Source organism: Esox lucius, chromosome 10 (assembly GCF_011004845.1).
Source record: "Esox lucius isolate fEsoLuc1 chromosome 10, fEsoLuc1.pri, whole genome shotgun sequence".
NCBI lineage: Eukaryota > Metazoa > Chordata > Actinopteri > Esociformes > Esocidae > Esox > Esox lucius.
The window spans coordinates 26,937,770-26,959,200 of record NC_047578.1 but is presented as its reverse complement, the minus strand read 5'-3'; the positions used below and the strand labels follow the sequence as shown (position 1 = coordinate 26,959,200).

At 40.1% G+C, this 21,431-nt stretch overlaps 1 protein-coding gene across 1 annotated transcript in view; it reads left to right on the top strand.

The window, feature by feature from the left end:
- The first annotated feature begins 39 nt into the window (after window positions 1–39).
- efna3a (ephrin-A3a) overlaps window positions 40–21,431 on the top strand; it is a 112,988-nt gene continuing 91,596 nt past the window's right edge. The window contains exon 1 of the mRNA XM_010899093.4: window positions 40–786. Within this exon, the coding sequence (XP_010897395.1) occupies window positions 677–786 (110 nt within the window). The 5' untranslated portion in view covers window positions 40–676. The remainder of the gene's footprint in view (window positions 787–21,431) is intronic.

The following is a 21,431-nucleotide window of genomic DNA, read 5'->3' as shown; positions in this document are numbered from 1 at the left end:
TATCAGAAGGCGGGATTGTAGAGGCAACGGGTGCGCATCGCGTGGCAGGTCTGGAAGACGCGGCAGGTGAAAACGTCAAAGTCTCAGCGGACTGTCAGAGGTGATGCAAATTTTAAATGGCTAAGTAGACTAATACATGTACCGTCGAGACAAAACAGAGATCCACTAGTCTACCAAAAGGATGATGATGGAAAACATTTTTGAGAAACTTTGATATCATTTCAATGCCAGCTGTGTGAGATGAGTTAGCTAGACAACGAGAGGTGACTTGCAGCATCTTCTCTACCCGGGACATCAGTTGGTAGTAACATATTTAATTGTCTAATGTCGTAGCATGATTTGCTAATATTCCTTCTGAACAAACGATTGTTATCGGGCTGCGGAGAGGATTAGGGAAAAGAAACAATACGGTGACTTGAGTGCGCTAAATTAAAGTATAAATATAGCGTTGGGGAGGATGCCGAAATGTGGTTATTCGACGCAATGGAATTAGAGTTGAAGAACACGTAAACGAAGCCAAGTACTAGTAATCTTCCTTCTCCAAGGTTGCTGGAAAGTATTCAACTGCATCGTGTTGACCGCTGGGATGTTGTGAGCGACCCGCTATTTGGGACGGATGGACTGAGTGCAAAGAAGGTAGAGAGAACGAAGGGGGAGAACGAGGAACAGTGGGATTATGGCTTTTGCAACGGTTACTCTTTGTGTAATAGTGCTCGCCTTTACAAACTTGCACCTCACGAGAGCCAACGACCGACATGCAGTCTATTGGAACAGCTCAAATTTACAGTAAGTAGTCTACAAATGTAATTCCGTATCTTTCCTTTTTTCCCCTTTCATCATTCCTTTTTGTTGCTGTGCACCTAACCTGACGACAGATGTCAGTGTGATGAATTGATCATCCTAACCCAGTATAGAAAATTATGATACTGCAATATAATAAAAGTTGAACTCACACGAGGTCACTATGTTATGGGTAAAGGCTCATACTATCCTTAATCAGAATGTCCAGTCAAATTTGTGATGACTGCATGCTATGCCTTATTAACCTATGCATGTATATATTCCATTGAAACTTTATTACCTCACCAACCAAACATGATCAATATTCCCCCAGTGTATTACAGAATGTGCATATTGCCAATAACACACCACACACACACACACACACACACACACACACACACACACACACACACACACACACACACAAACATGCACACTAGCCAAATTCAGTCAGCTGTGTTGCTGTAATGTTCCTTTCCATCCTGTAAGTAGGTACCTAGTGTTCTATATGAATATTTAATATGACCAACTCAGTTTTGTCCATCTCTTCCCTCACCATGACTCATATCTGTCATCTATGACCCCCCACACTTAATACTTATCATCTGACTGCAATCCATTCTGAAATTGTCTGCCATCTGTGTCCCTCCCCACTCTCATTGAAACCTGCCCCCCCTTCTCCTCGTATTCCATCTTTCCCTATAGTCGTGGTACTATGGTAAGTTAGTCTACTGTAAGTAAGCATCTCCATACCTCTTTAACTCAATAGCCTACCTCTGCGGAAGAGATTGATGGGGTACCTGGCGCCTATTGTCCTCTCATTAGTTTACAGCAAATGCATCATTCTAACCTTTTTATCTTCCCTCACATCCTCTTTTTTCGCTTTCTTGAGAACTCTCTCTTTACATTCTTTTGCCTATTTGCATTAATCTCAGGCACTGGCCTCTCTCCTGTTTCATGTCTATATGCCCAGCCTGCCCCCTCTCAATTCCTCTTTTTGTGTGCATCTCATTACACCCCTTCCTTCTCACTCACCTCCAAATCTCAGGTTGTGTACCTAATGGCAACCTATTATCTTTATGGTGTGCTAGTGTAAACCATGGCCCATAGGGCAGCCTTGGAAAGCTGTGCACTTAATAGGGCAGAGGGTGCCATTTGGGACAAGTTGAAAGGTACACAAAGATAACTACGTAGGATAAAGTTGTTTGAATGTGTCTCTATGAGAATTCGGAAATATTTATCACCTCCTGTGTACACAACAAACAGTGCAATCGAACGCCAAGTCAAATTCCAACCAGCTCTGGTCGCAATAGCAATTATGCATGTCAGTGTGAATCTCAAAAGAGGACAGGCATATTAGAGGAGACCTATTAGCATTGCTAGAGCAAAGTGCTCTGAGGATTTTGCAGGTTTGTGCTTGTCACATTCTGTATTAGTATTATCTATCATTGTTAATTATTCATTTGGTGTATGTTCTATGCAGAATGACTTGCACAGTGTGAGGAGTATGCCCAGGCATTATACGGTGTAATCATTCATAAAGTGTTGGCACATCGGCACCTCAATATACATTTATATGAACAGGGTGTGTGCGCGTGTGTGTGAGAAATATTCCCCTCTTCCATACTGAGATAAGGAATCTGTCAAATAATGCAAAAATTGACCCAGTTTGCAGGTAGCAGACAACTCCATAGAGGATAGGGCAGGAATACTGATAAGCGATCAAGCCTTGTAGGCCATTGGCTTTAGGCCTCTCCAGCATTGTTTGTCCATCCCAAAGAGCACCCTGTTCTCTATATAGGGCACATCTTTTGAATTGCCTGTGAATTCTGGTCAGCAGTAGTACACCAAATAGGGAGTCAGGAGCCAGTTAAGAAGTAGACTGTCCACAGCGCTGAAGGCCCACCACCCAGCTTTAAATACAACCTCAGGGGACGAGCAATGAGCCAATGCCAGGGCAGAGGACTGGGGACCAGGGGATTTCACAGCTGAACCCTGGGTGAGCCCTTGCTGTTCGCCTTACCCTTGAGCTAAGCATTTAGTCCAAATGGCTAAAGACAATGTCCAGCTGTGAAAAATGGGCTCACATGAAAACCAATATGTTTACACTAAGGTATTGAAGACTTCTTCTTAAGGGTTTTAACCCATGGAAAAGTTAAAAAATAATGACAAGGATGATAGATCTTTCTATGCACGGCCCAATAAAAGTCAAAGAGAGATTCACGACTATAAGATCGTTTACACACTTTTTTTTTCATGGGGATTTGTTTCAAAAGAGAACTTGGAAACGTAAATCAAAGTTGGAGATACTCTGTACACCTCGACGACTGCTATTTGGGGTACTTCTTTAGAGTCGCCGCACCATTACCTACCTCCATCTCCATTAAAGTGTTGCCCCCACCTTCAGCCCGTAACTGCATGCCCAAGCCAACTTGTTACAGATGTCCCTGCTAATGGCTGACTGAAGCAGGAAAAAACACACATGCAGGCCATTAAATCATCCCGCATCTGAGGCCATCTGCCAATTAGAGAGGGGCGATGTGGAACATCTTGAGGAGTGCTTGGGAGCGGTGGGAGCACAGACTGAAAAGAAGTCGCCTCTCTTCTGCTTCCTCTCATCAGGTGTTGGCCTTGCCAGGGACACAGCCTGAGTTCCAAATGGCAACTATTTCCTATTTTTTGCCCTGCTGATACTGCGCTGCGTGCTAAAAAATAGTGCAATATGTGACTACCATTTGGGACCAATGCACATACCATAGTCTTTTAATTGGACATTCTGTGTCAACATGATCAAAACAATAGTATGACTTTTACTCAGTCAATGTCGCTGCTAAGGATCATAGCTAAGGCTTTCGGTCCTTTGCACAGACACGGAGGGGAATAGCAAGGTACCTGCAGTGTGATAATGTCCCCCACCTTACTCAAAATCCATCTACCATTGGATGGAAGCTCCGAGTTATTGCTTTATGTGTGTTCATACCACCCTGTGACCCTGATTTGAAGCCTGAAATTGAGTCTGTCAGGCCCAAACCAAATGAAGAAATAAAGCACTGCTCCATACATCCCTGCCCGGTTGGCTCACAATATCCGGTGTTACAAAATAAATTATCACCTTGACAAATGGGTTCCCTGAGAGTAAGAGGCAAGGGGGATGGGTGGGGGGTCGGGGAACTGTCTTACTCAACCGCCTCATTAACCACTGAGTTTGTGTGGGTGGAGGATGACCAGCAACTTGGAAATGGCACTGTGTGGCGGTGAAGAGGTGAGGCCTAAAACCCCTGGGGTAGAGAGGTTTTCTGAGTTTCACTGTGATATGCAGTCATGTGAAAACGTATACACTCTTTCAGCTTAATTCCAACCACATTCATTGATGAAAGGCAACCCATTTGAACTAATTACACAAAACCAACTTAGAAAGCATTTACAATATGCTATTTAAATAAACAGAAATGCAATCTCCTCATGCAGAAAACATTTTAAACCCCTAGCTTTATCCTCACAGAATCAATGAGTCCAGTGTTATTTTTTTTTTTACATCAGCAGTCACATAACCGGCCTGATAAGCCCAATGAGCCAGCAAAACATCGAGTTGATTCATATTGTCTAGGAAAAACTATATTATTTAGTAACCAAACAAGAAAAGGAACCAGGCAAGCCTAGTTCAGATGCAATTAGAAGGGATGAGTTGTTGCCCTAACTGGATTCAAACCTTGGTCTTCCATGTGACGGCTGTGTCTTTAACCACTACACCACAAAGATATACATATGCCAAGTGTTGGTATAGTGACTCAACATTAGATCATTTTGTCACGCATTAACATCATGCCAAGTTTAAATATTTTGCTAGACACTATTAAGCATTGTGTTAAACTGACTAACCTTTCTTACAAAGTTTACTTCCACCACAAATAACATCTATGAATTGTATGCCTTTTGCCACTGGCCGTTTTAACAACTTATTAGCCGATAATAGGCTTACTAGTATCTACTAACTTAGTACTTGGTATAGTCATAAGAATTCAGCAATTTCTAGCAAGACTGAAGGTGAACTTTACACTGCCAAAGCCATTTCATTTCATGGCACAACAACGCTTGTTTTTCTTTCATTCATGAATGACATAATGACATTGATACAATTACTGTCAATATAGGTGATGATAACTGACTTTTTCGTTGAATGAAAAGATGAGAGAATTGTGGAAACTCCTTCTCATTTACCGCCCAAGGGGTTGTGATTTACTGTATATTAGGCTACCCCAAAAAGCATGCACGGATGGGTACTTCGAAAATCCACCAGAAATTGTCGGAATACAATTTTATTTTAGGCTTACTATAACGTGGCTTCTGAAGGTTGTGGACAGTTTCTGTCTATCCTGAACAATTCCTAATGCATAATTTGCTTTGACTGTGGAAAGGCTCGAACACTGGTCCACTGCATCCACTACGCTATTTTACAAGGGTTACGGTGGTCAGTCAGTCAGTCAGTAAGAGACATTCGCACTTCTTGCCTGGCTCCGCTTACGCAGTCCGGCAAAATGTGTTAACAAATAAAAATATATTTGTGTTTTAGATTCTTCAAGTAGCGTTGATGACAGCTCTGCACACTCTTGGCATTCTTTCCAGTAGTCAGCTGGAATGCATGTCCAACTGTCTTGATGGAGACAGTTGGACATGCCACATATACTGAGCGCTTGTTGTCTGCTTTTCCTTTACTCTGTGGCCTTTACTCATCCCAAACCATCTCAATTGGGTTGAGGTTGGGTGATTGTGGAGTCCAGATCATTTGATCCAAAAACATCAGAACCTCTTGTAGCTGCTTTTTTAATCATTGTCCTGTTGAAAAACAAATGATAGTCCCACTAAGCACAAACAAAATGGAATGGTGTATCGCTGCTGAATGCTGTGGTAGCCATGCTCGTTGAATGTGACTTGAATTCCACATAAATTACAGACAGTGCCACCAGCAACCACACCATTGTACCTCCTCCATGCTGCACAATGGGAACTACACTTGCAGAGATCATCTATTCATCCACTCTGTGTCTCACAAAGACATGGCAGTTAGAATGAAAAATCGCACATTTGGACTCATCAAACTAAAGGACAGATTTTCACCGGTCTATTGTCCATTTCTGATGTTTCTTGGCCCAAGCAAGTCTCTTCTTATTGATGTCCTTCATTGTTTTTTTTTGCGCAATTTAACCATAAAGGCCTGATTCACAGTCTGCTCTGTATATCTGGCCTTATCTCAACAGTTTATGTTGAGATATCTGTTACTTGCATTGGAATCTGAGCTTTAGTTAATTGGTGATTTCTGAGGCCGGTAACTCCACTGAACTGATCCTCTGCATCAGAGGTAACTCTGTGTCTTCCCTACCTGTGGAGGTCCTCACGACAGACAGTTTCATCATAATGCTTGATGGGTTTTGTGACTGCACTTGAAGTGTTCCAGATTGACTGACCTTCATGCCTTTAAGTTATGATGGACTGTCGTTTTTTTTTATTATTTAAGCTGTTCTTGCCATAATATGGGCTACTACAGTACAGTATGTATATGTAATGATGGTGTTCTGTTTATCAACTATACCTTGTCGACCCAACTGATTGGCTGAAACACATTAAGAAAATGTACTTTTATCAAGGCACACCTGTTAATAGTTCAAAAGCCAGCACCCGTGATGGTATGGGGGTGAATTAGTACACATGGCATGAGTGAAGGCACCATTAACGCTGAACAGGTTTTGCTGCCATCCAGATTATGTATTTTTCAGGAAAGGCCTTGCTTATTTCAGCAAGATGCCAAAACACATTCTGCACGTATTACAACAGCATGACTCCATAATAAAATTCTGGGTGCTAATCTGGCCTGCCTGCAGTCCAGATCTGTCTCCCACTGAAAACATTTGGTGCATTATCAAACGAAAACTATGACAAAGGAGACCCAGAACTGTTGAGCAGGTGATATTCTATATCAAGCAAGAATGGGAAAACATTCCACTTTCAAAACTACAGCAATTGGTCTCCTCAGTTCCCAAATGCTTACAGAGTTTTGTTAAAAGAAGGGGTGATGCAATCCAGTGGTAAATATGACACTGTCCTAACTTTTTAAAAACATGTTGCTGGCATCAGATTCAACATGGGCATGTATTTTTCCAAAAACAATAACATTTCTCAGTTTCAACATTCAACATGTTGTCTTAGTACTATTTTCAGTGAAATAGAGGGATACAGAATTTGCACATCATTGCATTTTACGCGGCATCCCAACTTTTTTTTAAACAGTGTTGTATTTATTCTTTAAATATTTTTTAAATATGAACTGCTTGGCTGTTTTACTAAGCCCCAAATCACGTTGTGGAGCCATTGCTTTTAGCATCCAGAACATATCATTCCCTCTTCATTATGTCTGAGCCACCAAAAAACATTTAGCCTTTGAGCATCAAAACCAATGTTTATTTGAAAATCACTTATCAGCTTTATAATTAATCATAGTCGAAACAGTGCTGTATATTTTACTCCTTGTAGTGTTGTTTTTTCTCCATCCTTGCCTTGCCGCCCCATCATTCATCTTCCTCTCTCACTCCCTTCAGCTTTACTTGGCTTTGCTGGTGGGGTTCATCCAGCATCTTCACTTTCGTATATTTGTATTCAGTGACTTAAATATGTTAATTGTATATTTTTTACACTGCATATTGTATATATAATGGGAATTATATATTTCCAATGGGAATATTGTTTTGGGAATACTACGTATCCTAATCAGATCTTCTATTCTCTGATGTTCTTTGTTTGTCTCGCAAGCTCTCTTTAAAAATAAATCACTAATTCTACAAGATGTCATTGGGAATGTTAAAACAATGCGGATAGGTTGTAATTTCGACATTATTACGTTTTATTGAAATATTTTTACTTGCTTTGGTGTAAAAGAAAACTAGGATCCACCTGTGTGCAGGGTTACAAGATTTCATTGACAGCGAATCCCCCGCGGACTCCGGGTAAAAAAAACAAAACACCCAAACGACCATTTTTTCAATACAACAATCTGTAAATCAACCCAAGTCGCTTTTTGCCTGCTCACTGTCAATAGCATAATTTTGCAGGAAACCTTCCCATCTAGCAACACTGCCAATATAGAAAATTGAGCTCTACCTGTCACTGTCAGATTTGCTGGGCAAAACAATGTTTTATCATGCCGACACACAGAGGTGGTTCAAGATTTTGGGAAGGTGGTCAAGATTTTGTGGAGATGGTTCAAGATTTTTGGAAGGCAGTTTGAGATTTTGGGAATGCAGTCGCTTTTGAGTTTTATATGCAGACCAAACCCTGTAATGCAGTGTTTCTCAACGGGGCGGTACCGCCCCCCCAGGGGGCTTTCGGAGGACGACAGGTGGCGTTGGAAGCAATATTTTGTGTGAGGTGCCCTGTGTTGAGGTGCCCTTGGGGGTCGTTTGTTTTAAGGCAAGTTTACACCGAAGGTTCATAACATTACAAGTTTAGAGTTTTGACTACTACTTGCAAAAAACTGTGGTCTGCAACATTAAAACCTGCCAGTTTATGCCACTGCGACTGGACAAGACGGTTTATCGTAAATCTTCCGGGAACGGGACTTCAGAGTGTCATCTATAACTTTTCACCCACATGGCGTTTACGGTGTAAACTCTGGAAAAGGGACACTCTCTTTCTTGGTATTACCTATGGAAGAATTTCTTTCTCTTTGAAGTGTTAATTTCTCTGTTGGCCTTGTTATCGCAGGGGTTACACATTTACAAGAGGGATATTCCACTCTCAGACTTCCCCTGAAAGCAACTTAGTGTCCAGCATCCAGATGCACATTCAAACACCTTTCAATACCAAGTTGCTTTGTTGACATGACTGCAATACAACCAGGCGCAGGGCTCGTACTAACTTTCAATGGTTTTTAACTTATTTCCTTTGAAAGTTAATTAATCTGCTTGTATCCCTTGATAAGTGCCAGCTTGTTTTCCGTTGGAACAATTCATAAGAATGATTATTGTTTAGCATTTCTGACTGGCTGTTGTTTAATTAAGATTTGAATGTTAAACTGATAGCTGTTTCTGACTGGCTGCTGTTTGTTTCCCTGGGAAACTAATAAATCTGTTGTTTGTCATTCAATTATGTGCTTTTTTGATGATTTTCAATGATAACAATAGTAACAGCAATAATAATAACAACAATAATAATAATCATAACAATCATAACAATAATAATAATATAGGGGACCTGGATAATGGATGGGGGCCTGACTCAAAAAAGGTTGAGAACCACTGCAGTGTAATGCAGATTTTATTTTGCAAATGAGTATGAGCAACCTTTATTCCATCTGTCTAACATATCATTTACAAATAGAGAAATGTCCAGACCACTGACACAATCTATGGCCCAAGAGCTGACCAAAAGCTGTTGATAAAACCCAAGGTGTCTACAAACCTCTCTTGCCACTATTAATGTTGAAGTGTAATAGTGAGAAAGAGACTGCACAAACTTGGCCTACATGGGAAGTCAGGATGTATATCAACACATGACTGATGTTTGCCAAACAACACTTGAGTAAAGATCAAAACTACTGGAAAACTGTGCTTTGGAGTAGTAAGGCCTGAATGCCAGGCGCCTTGTTTGGCAAAAACAAAACGCTGCCTTTAAACAGGAGAATCTCCTTTAAAAGGCAGAACCAACCGTACAGTATGGCAGTGAGTGCATTTTGGTTTGGGGCTACTTTGCTGCCTCAGGACCTGGCCAACTTGCCTTAATTGAGTCACCAATGAATTACGTATTGCACCAGAGAATTATTGAGGAGATTGTGAGCTCATCTATCAGAAAGCTGAACTGTACCGAACATCGATCTTGCAACAGAACAATGATCCAAAACATACAAGAAAAGCTACAAGAAATGGAGCATTACAGACTGGCAGAGTCGAAGCCCAGATGTCAATCCTATTGAAATGCTGTGGATGACTTGAAGCTGGCTGCGCATGCAAGAAAGCTCTCAAACATGACACATTTTGAAGCAACACTGTATAGAGGGGGCAGAAATGTAAGAGACTAATAGACAGTTAAAAGAAATGGTTACATTGAGTTATTTTAGCCAAAGGGGAACACCAGCTAGTGGTGTATTTATTTTTCCACACCATGAAAATGCATTTCTGGTGATTTTTCATTAAATAGGTTAAGATTGTGAAGATTACATATCTATATGTCCAATTGTTTCCTGGGGATGGACCTTTCTATATGACTATATTTACTGAAGATAGAGAGGTATAGATACATAGAAACCCAAATAAAAATGAAATAAGATTGAGGAGAGTAAATGTATGGAGACCAGTATTGCGAAAAAGGGGTGGGGTAAAGTGATGGAGATTACAGAGTGCCGGTGAAATGATGGAAAGTGTGCCTAGAAGGTTGAGGAAGAGGCTTTTATTTAGATATAGGGAATGATTGAGAGACCCCTTAAAGACAGAGAGGATAAAAGAGGGAGTGAACTATTGAAATAAACTGTTGAATGCGCTACGGATACTTTTTCTGTTGAGCGAATGCTTATGGGAGACAACCCCGTACAAATGTGGACACAGGCAGTGATACCCATGGAACAGTGCAGAGACAATAGCTGCTGTCTGGGCCTACGCATCACAGTGCAGTGGGGTGGGCGTGCGAGACAAAAGCGGATTTGCTAGCTGATTACATGCAAGGCTGTCTGCCTGGCTCGATCTCCCAGCAGTCTCGCCAATTTCGCATACAAATGCATCTTACTCACTGGCATTGAATTTGTTGTTTTCCACATTTGTTGCACCACGTGCCACGCAACCAACTTAAACCGCATTAGATACATTTCAAGCTTTTCATTATTATCTGGCTTGCAGACAATGGTTGTAGTACTCAATGGAAATCTGTGAGAAATGCTGACTGGAGAGTGTGCAGAATGTCCTTCAATGCTGAAAGAGGTTCTGTGGAAGTAGTTGTGAATTAATGTAGCATGACTATGCAAATTGAAAACATCTATATTTTCACATTCAGTTGACTTTCTAAAGTCAGTTTATACCCACAGAACTGTTACTTAAGTGTTTCTTATTTATTCCTATTCTTTGTGCAATAAGTTGGCATAAGTGACAAAACACAAATGTGACCACAGGAGTAGCACCCTGGGATTGCAAGGCTATTTTCTATGGTATGGTGTGCTGGCATAAGTCATGCAGGATGTCTGGAGTAAAGCAATCTGAAAATATATTTAGGCTTTGCCACAAATTTCATCTTATTGTTGAGTGCATCTCATTTGACCACAAGGTTCTGGTCAAAAGTAGTGCTCTACAGTATAAAGGGTATAGTTCCATTTAGAACATAACCATGCACTCAGGAACTGTGTGTGGTAGTTGAGGCTAAACAATCAATTCGTAAGCACGATTTTGAAAGTCAATACCTGATCTGAAGCTTTCCACGTACACATCAGAATACTTTATGGCAATTTACTGACACCCTCAAATAAAATTAAAAATGCATTTGAACATTGATTATCTTATGGTCTGGGCATTGATTGTTTTACAGAGTGCATCCTTTCTGTGCTTTCAGACGAGGGCCAGCAGTACAGCTTTTCTGACCTATAGAATTGGATTGATTCACACATCTAACCCTCACAATCCATATGGATCATTCCAAATTGCAGCCTAATACCTACATAGAGTACTGCTTTTGACCAGAGCCCTATGGGAACCTGATCAAACATTGTGTACTAAGTAGGGAATAGGGTGTCTAGGAAGGCCTTTGTTGAAGTACATGCTTTGTTTAACAAGGCTTTGACAAACTATTGTGGCTGGAGGGAAGTGAAAGCAAAATATTGTGGGATACTGATAAAAAGTATAGCAAGAATTCTGAAGGCGATGCACAACAATGAGATTTTTAATGCTTGTTATTGAACGTCTCTCCAGCACTGTAAAACATGTCCATTATTTGTAAGCAAAATAAGACCATTAAAAAAAGATACAAACGCACAAGAAATCTGTCAATATTGTAGTCAAGCACTCTAAACATATAACTATAAAGAAATTACTGTATTATAATGATGAAACTTCATGCACCATGATCCACCTACAAATTCATGAGAAGACTAGGCATATCGTAAGATATAAAGAGCCAAATCATTTCATAACACCGCAACAGCCTCCCGGCACAAGGACAGCGCACTCAAGCTCATATTATTGACTAGAATCTGTATGGCAGGGATTGTGTGCGTTCAAAATGGCACCTATTTTCAATACAGTTAACTACAAGCATTGGTCAAAAGTGGTGCACTACATTATATTGTATTGGGAATAGGGTGCCATTTGGGATGCAGGAATAGTGTAGTTACTCTCTCTTCATATCTAGAGCCCTACTGGGTAGGTGTCATGGGACTAATCCCAGAGTTAGGTCATGCCTTCTTCAGATGAACACAGAGAGAAAACACAAGGCCCCTTCACATGCCATCAAGAGCCATTAGTATTCCAGGCGCTCCAAGGTTATAGAGACTGCACTTAGCCTGCTCTGTAAACCCACAGGAGATAGCCCTGATCCAGACAGGTAGAACCAATTTCAGACTCAATGATTTGAATGCAAATGCTCCTAGAGAGCAAGCCTTACAACTCGCCTGAGCTTCCTCTTCTGAGTTTGACTAGTTTGCTGTATATAGTGCATTAGTATAGCGTTGTAAGCAGGGACAGATTAGGACCAGAAATTGGCCCTGACACTTGTAACATATTAGCCCAAGTTTTTCTTCAAGGCCCCCAAACAGGCCCATTATTCAGGGTCCTGAATATAACCATTTTACATCCAAATAATTATAGTTCTGTGCTAAATCCTCAATTTAAACTTGCACAAATGGGCTTAAGATGGACCAGCCCCGGCATTTTTCCTAATTGCCCTGTGGCCATTCTGTCTCTGCAGTACAATTAGGCTAGCATTGTTGTGACTTAGCAGCCAGGAATTTGAATTGCTGTTGTGATGCGAAATGTTCCCATGTAGAAAAAGTTCAAAGCCACTGAAACAAGGATGGTCAGAAACCATAGCGCCTTGAAAGGGACCTTGCTTCATGGCCTGGAAAACATGTTATAGTATTTCAATAAGAAATGCTCTCAGGTGTGAAGATTGAGTTTGTAGTTATTGTTGGCCAGTACCTCTTCAATAGATCACTGTACTTGTCATTGAGCATTTTCAGTGGGAAAAAGCACATACTCACATGGCTGTGCTCTGTCATATCTTGTCGTCTTAACATCCCTCTCCAGGTCGTAATCCCTGCCATGTCTTGCTGTAATACTCTTGAGTATTTTACAACAATACTGTCACATGAAAAGGCAGTAAAACGCAAGCCCTCCTCTGAGTTCTGTGTATGGGATTGCTTTTTCTGTCTGTCTATCAGGAGGGCCAATTTTGAATCTGGATGTAATAATTAAGTATTCTGTTATAATTGAGAATTTGCCTATTGAAGCTGTAATTATAGGAAGGTCTGAGACCCTTTGGCTGCCTACGTCTCTGTAATGAGAACATCTAAAGAAAATTGAAATATCTCTCCAGTGCCTTGCACATTCAAAATTACCAAATGTAATTTGACCCCCTTCAATGGCAGCAGGCAGCCAATGCTGTCTCCAGAATTTAATGGGTCCAGTTATAATGTTGAGAGGGGACGTTTAAATCAGGAGAACTTCAAGCGAAACAGTTCTATTACAAATATGATAGTGGCTGTCTTTAGCGCTTGAAAGTCAGAAATAAGTGAAATGGGCAGAAGGCCACTACCTGAAAGCATGGTTGGAAGGAGAATTCATAATAGGGGTGGGAAGCCATAATGGAAGTGGTGCTGCTCTTCAAAGCAAATAGAATAGCCTAACTGTCAAAAAAGGTAGAATAGCCTAACTGTCAAAAAAGGTAGAATAGCCTAACTGTCAAAAAAGGTAGAATAGCCTAACTGTCAAAAACATTAATAAGTAAAATCATATGTGGTTAGTTGGTTTTGTCTAGAACCTTTTATGTAGGGTTCTTCTTAGAAACTTTTTGTATTTGAAGGAACCTTCTTCCCAGAACCTTCTTTAAACAGGTATATCAGCCTTATTATCCTTCGAGGTCCTGCAGCAGGATGCTTACTAGTTTGAACCAAGGGTCCGAAAATGTGGGTAGATTTTACGTTTGCGTATATTAAATCTGAGAAAGCTATCCACCACACTGTCGGATATCACACAACTAATTAGGTCAATTCATGAACAGTTTTAGAGAATGTTTAATTGAGGGGAAGGTTATTAGGGAATTATGTTATTTAAGTATTGTCAAATAATGTTGAGAAAGGTAACAAGGAAGAGAGACTAGTGTAAAGGGATGACGTTATTGCAATACATAAAAAACATGTTTGTAGCATCACATAAAATAAGAACATTGCAATGTAATGTACTGAAATTAATGTATACCTGACACAAAAAGGCAATTTATTATTTTGGCTGGTAAAAAATATGCATGGCTGGTGGATTTTTTTATCTACCAGTCGCCTTGGCAGGTGAGGCCAAAAAAATATTTCAGACACTGTGTGAACCATTCACAAACTTTCACAGCCTAGCTTCTTGGTTAAATAAAATAATCTCTTAACATTTTAGCTTTGGGGTCAGGCTGTTTACCAGCTGTACTAATTTCTCCTCTTGCTTCCTTCAGAAAATAATGGTTATCACCGTATTTTCTAGTAACACATGCTTCATTTAAGCCCAGAAGTATTTTATAGATACTTAAACAGATGTTTCATAGACTGAAATATCCAATGTGTCATAATCCACATAAAACCTAGTGGCAAAATGTGATATTTATTTCACCATTCATGTTTCCCATAAGGAATTTTAGAAATCACTACAAATAAGATTTGTTTTGTTCAGGATTATCCGCAGGCTTGGTTTTTCAACATTTTTACTACTCTATTTTCCTTATTTTTAGTGAATATTTATAAATGTTATCTTGTCCTATAGATATTTCCAGATCGAAGCAGTGAGGTGGTGTAAGCTTAACAAAGAGCTGTTTATGAGTTTTGATGCAAGGTTTTATGGGGATTATGTCTCATACTATTTCAGTCAATACCAATGAGTTTATTTAGACTTTTATTCCTAACAAGATCTAGCCGTCCTCATGTAGATTTTTTTACAGGTTTTGATGTATGGCCTGCAGACAGCTGGTAATGTATGACTTTGTGGCTGATGTCAGAGAGACTGATAAATATCTGAAATGGTGATTTGGCTTGCTGAGGAACAGTAAAAATATTTATATTTTCATCTTTGTTATGTTGAATTAATGTTTCATAATGATACATTTAAAGAAATAAAGTTTGGTATAGGATTACTGCATTTTGGGGGTATGTTGGGGAATACTGGGGAATCACTAGTAAAACCCTACAGTCATGTATCATAATATTATTTTTGGCAATATTAAAATTGATTCTCAAATTTAGAAATATATTTTTTGCATTTAAGGTAGGTGATCCAGATTGCTAAATCAGCAAGTAGCTGGTATGGACAAACATGTCTATAACATATCCCACCATTATAGTTTTGTTTACATTTATAATTTACCAGTAGACACTGCATCGTGTGCTGTCAGAATAATATATTTCCAAGTAGTTTTCACTGTCTACTTGCTTCAGACAGATACTTTTGGGGAGATGGGACACCTCATTAACACATTCATTGTTGTTAACATTTGCTTAGCAACCGCTTGATACGGCACAACATCTTGAATGTGATTGATTGGGCTGCAGGAGCATTCATCGTTCATTCGTTGCCCAAGACTTTCAAATCTCTTTTTTTTTTATATCTGTTTCAGACTTCAAACTAGAAAACACTCTATACCAAGTTGAACATGGTACATTTTTAACTCTTAAATTGATTGCAGTTTAAGGGATTTTACAATTATATAAGTATTTTGCATGCTAATATTGGCTTTGTTTTATTACGTTTGCTATTTAAGGTAAAATATGTTTAGCCAGCCATAGTTAAAGTGTGGGTTTTTTAGGAAACATTGAGTCACAACAAATTTCTTTAAACAATTTGATGTTTGTTGCTAACTTATTGTTACGCATGCAGGTACCCTGCCAGGTGTCCTTTATGTTCCTGATTGCGCTCATTAGTGTTTCCCACCTGGCAGTCATGAGTGCATCGCCTGACTGCTGAGGTGGACCAATCAGTGGACACCCCTCCTAATTGCACCACCTGTTCCTTTTTCCATTACCCAACCAAATCACACATCCCTGGTATAAAAACACAGTCAGTTGGTTCTCCCGGAGAGACTCTTTTGCTTTGGACATAGACACTCTGGAGAGGCATAGTCTTTTTGATAGATAGACACTTTGTTCATTCATTCATTCATTCATACATACATCACTTAGTTTAGCTGTTTAGTCCTTGTTCAACCTGGTTTGTCCCTGGGAAAATATTTTTTTAGCAAGTCGCCCTTGGACATACACAACCCGTAGCAAAACTTTGTATAAAAACACTAGTTAGAACTGAGTGGACCACCCACTGTACTTTTGTATTGGTTAGTAGTTCGCTAAGCAGTTCTTGAGGTAGGCAAGTTCAGTTTAGGGGTGTTTGACCATATAATTTAATTTCTTGGCTCCAGCTCAGCCCATTCTCCCTACCCCCTTTACTGTGTGTTTACAATAAACGTTTTATGTTTGACGGTAGCTTTGGTTGTCTGTGTCGTTTGTTCCCACTGTTCATGTACACTACTACACCACTTTGCATGAGTTTTATGTTACAGGTCTCTTTACCATCCAAACAGAATTCAATGATGTGCAAATCATTTTAACCCTATATTCAATAGCACATAGTACAAAGACAACATATTAAATGTTGAAACTGAGACATTTGATGGTTTCTTGAAAAATATATGCCCAATTTGAAGCCAGCAACACATTTCTAAAAAGTTGGGACAGAGGCAACAAAAGACTGGAAGAGTTGTGTAATGCTAAAAAAACTAAACCTGGTGGAATATCACACAACTAATTAGGTCAATTGGCAACAGGTCAGTAAACATGACTGGGTATTAAAAGATCATTCCAGAGAAATGGCATCTGGATGGCATCAAATTCAAAATAAGCATGTATTTTTTCAAAAACAATAACATTTCTCAGTTACAACATTTCATGAATTGTCTTTGTACTATTTTCAATTAAATGTAGGGATAAAGGATTTGCACATCATTGCATTCTGTTTTTATTTGCATTTTACACAGTGTCCCAACTTTTTTGGAAACAGGGAATTCAATGATTATTCAGAATATTGTCTTTTAGTATAAATGACAGAATTCAGGAATGGGGTGTTATGCATGTCACTACTTTTCAGGAGAGCTATTTGTAAGATGATAAACATGGTCTGGGCCATATTGTCTTTTCTGCCAAGTCACCGGCTTCCGTCATAACACTCATACTTGTTCAGTAGAATTGCAACCCCAGGTTTTTCAAAAACGGACAACTGTGATTGTGTTGCCAAAGATGTGAACCACATTGCTGCCAAATCTCAAGTTGTGAGATACTGCTTTTTGGAGTACACTGTTGCCATGACTCAGAAGATTAATCAGATGTTGATGAGGAAATCTCAGACTTTGATACTGTTCAAAATGTTCAGGCAAAATTGAGGCATTTCATTGCAATGCCAGTGGTCGATAAGAAAATGCTGGCTCGCCTTGTATAAAACAACTGTTTACAGATTACATTGCCAAGCAAAGGACAACTATGGCAGTTTTGATAGAATGAAAGATGCACAGATTCATGGAGTATTGAACACCTTGAGTGTGAATGGTGGCGAAAAGACACAACATTGTAAACAAAGTCAACAGACTAAATGCAAACAACAAAGAACTTTGTATGTAATCAGAGAAAATTCAGTCTGCCGCAAAACAGTCCAACATGTATACCGGTAAGTCCAACGTTTGCTAACTAGCTACAGATAATACCTTTTCAGAAAGTTGTCAAAGTAATTTGCATCGCTAGTTATCTAGCAATAGCTACTGACATTACTGTTAATGTTAGCTAGATAGGTAACAACGTTAACTTACCAGCTAACAAACTTTTTCTGGTTTCTGGCTTATGTGTTGGGTAGCTAGCGTTGCCTGATGATTAGCTCTATTTTAGTTAATAACACTGTAACATTTCTTGTATTTTGGCTTTTTAGCTGAACCATCAATGCAGACAGTTAAATAAGTTTCAGGGGAGGGGTGATTATGCCAAACTATTGTAATGTTTACATTGTCTTCACAAAAGTCACTTATTTCGGTAAAAAAAGTTTTATTTCATTTATTTTAGCAACTAGCTAACTCATAGACCAGTCATTCATCCAAGTGTGTGTTTGATTATGACCAGCTATTATGGGTAGACCAGAAAAAGTGATGTGGACAACCCAGTCCATCAGTACAGTAAGACTGCTAAATGGCTCAGTGGCTGGCAAAGATCAGATAGTTTGGCTGGCAAACTATCTGATCTTACCATGGCTGCAACTTTTTATTATGAATCCTCCTGCCAAACCACTTTACCTTTCACTGTACTGTTTATACCTGATGTATCAAGTGCATGTGGGGAAAAAAATTGTTTTATGTAGGGGTGGGCGATTAGTTGAAAAGTAACCAAAACCGAAATTCAGAACCACTAACCAATGACATTTTTTTGTTTTTTCAATCCTGTTAATACTTTCCCCTTAAAAACATACTATGGCATGTGTAATCAAGTGACTCCACCCCATCCGGTCAGCGGCATGGAGGAGAACTCAAATGCCAACATGGAGGAGAACTCAAAGTCAACTGAGCAACAGGAGGAGCTTGTACCAAAACAAAACACAGTGTCCGTCGCTTGGACACATTTTGGCTTCAGTAAAGACGACACCGGAAAAAATGAAGTCAAATGTAATCTAACACTGCTGACAAACAGTTTCAGCAACCAAACGTAATACCACTAATCTGTTTTGGAGCACAAACATGTTACCGAATATGAACAGTGCATGGCTCAAACAAAAGAACAGCAACAAGTGCCTCCACAAAGCAGGTGTTGATAACACAAGCATTTTGCAATGCTTTTTATATTGCTACACGTTATAAAAAGGATTCACAATGATGGAAAGACATAACTGATGCCATTTGTTACTACATCACAAAGGATATGACCCCAATAGCTAAAGAAGCAAAAGTGGACCGCAGTGGGTTTAAACCTCGCTAAAACTCTTGACAGAAGATACACTGTGCCATTGCGATCATATTTTTCCCAAACTGCTCTGGCCAACATGTACAAAATATGTTTTAAAAAGGTAGCTGCTGAACTGAATTATCTTATTGGGGATGTCTGGGTGGTGTCTGGCTGCTATATTCATTCAAGAGATACATGTGACACATGACAGTATTTAAAATGTATTTTGTTTGCAAGAGATGCTGGTTATTTTCTACCTTGGCAATATTTAAAATAATTCATTTTGTTTTATTTATTTTTTAACTTTTTTAGGAAACTTGCTTTTTACATTAAAACTAAAATGTGACTTTGTTCCTAAGGGATTTTCATTTCAAGCAATGTGTGCTTTGATTTCAATTGTTCTGAATATTCAATAAATAACCGTAAATAGTTCATTGGTGTGTGTTTCCTTCAATTCTTTTAAAATAACAAAGATAAGATATGCACTCCTTCATTAGAAAGAAATATCCAGAATTTAATAGTTGAGCATATTTACAGTACAAACTTTATCAATCAACTATAAGGTCAAAAAATCTAAGCAAAAATAAAACAAAATCTCTCTCATCTTCATCCGCTTATCCGGTATCGGGTCGCGGGGGCAGCAGCTCCAGCAGGGGACCCCAAACTTCCCTTTCCCGAGCCACAGTTGCCAGCTCTGACTGGGGGATCCCGAGGCGTTCCCAGGCCAGTGTCGAAATATAATCTCTCCACCTAGTCCTGGGCCTACCCCGAGGTCTCCTCCCAGCTGGACGTGCCTGGAACACCTCCCTAGGGAGACGTCCTGGGGGCATCCTTACCAGATGCCCGAACCACCTCAACTGGCTCCTTTCGACGCAAAGAAGCAGCGGCTCTACTCCGAGTTCCTCATGGATGGCTGAGCTTCTCACCCTATCCCTAAGGGAGAAGCCAGCCACCCTTCTGAGAAAACCCATTTCAGCCACTTGTACTCGCGATCTTGTTCTTTCGGTCATGACCCAACCTTCATGACCATAGGTGAGGTTAGGAACGAAAATTGACCGGTATATCGAGAGCTTTGTCTTCCGGCTCAGCTCTCTTTTCGTCACAACGGTGCGGTTAAACGAATGCAATACCGCCCCCGCTGCTCCGATTCTCCGGCCAATCTCCCGCTCCATTGTCCCCTCACTCGCGAACAAGACGCAGAGATACTTGAACTCCTTTACTTGGGGTAACGCCTCATTCCCTACCCGGAGGAGGCACTCCATCGGTTTCCTGCTGAGAACCATGACCTCAGATTTAGAGGTGCTAATCCTCATCCCAACCGCTTCGCACTCGGCTGCGAACCAGTCCAGTGAGTGCTGAAGGTCACAGACCAATGATGCCATCAGGACCACATCATCCCCAAAAAGCAGCTATGAGATCCCCAGCCCACCGAAATGCAACCCCTCCCCACCCCGACTACGCCTCGATATCCTGTCTATAAAAGTTACAAACAGGATTGATGACAAAGCGCAGCCCTGGCGGAGGCCAACCCCCACCTGGAACGAGTCCGACTTACTACAGAGGACCCGAACACAGCTCTCAAAATAATTAATCATAATTGAGGGAAAATGTTCAATGAATCTTGATTTTAGGTCATATCATCCAGCCTTAGTTTGATATAGTATGTGTTTATTAGAGACCAACCAGACCAGAGGCCTATTATACGAAGATGGATTTGGGGTTAGCGACCTAACTTCAGGTTGAACCCTGGGTTGTCAGTGTCACAACAGTGATGTACTTGTTACTGGGTTACATGGGTTCATGGTAACTTATGCTCCAGAGCAGGTTATATTTGAGATAACAGATTAACACATGTAAAAGCACCGTCTACCGACCAATCAATTCTTGACTGAAAATGGCAACACCATTCTAAGAAGATCCCGTGGAGTTCAGTGTGTGGATAGTGGGAGGGTCTCTTAGAAAAGCAAGAATATTTAGAGACCAACAATATCGGTTGACTTTCTCTAATGAGTATCTTTATGAAAGATACATTGAAGTCATGCACTTACAGTTCCACAGACTGTATGCATAGCGTTGTGTTTTTTTGCTACAGGTAATTTTATGTATTCTGTGGGTGATGCATAGAACATAAGCAAAAACACGATCTGCCGTGCAATTTGCAAAGTGGTTCTTGCTCTTACAGAGCTACTTGATACATTTGTTGTGTTCCCAGGCAGGGGTGTAGAATTGGGGTGGCGGGGGGTCATATCCCTCCCAATATTACAGACAGGTCAATGTGACCTCCCTGGAAAAGAGTGAAAATCCTGGGATCCATTCACCCTGACCTTCCCAATAAACAATACAAACTTACACCGTTGTTCCCAGGCCACTTTCCCACACTGTCTATTAAAGAGTGCTTTCATGAAATAGCAGGTAGACAGTAACTTACGTTGACTACTTCATCTATAAATAATGTTGACCCTATGACGTTTAC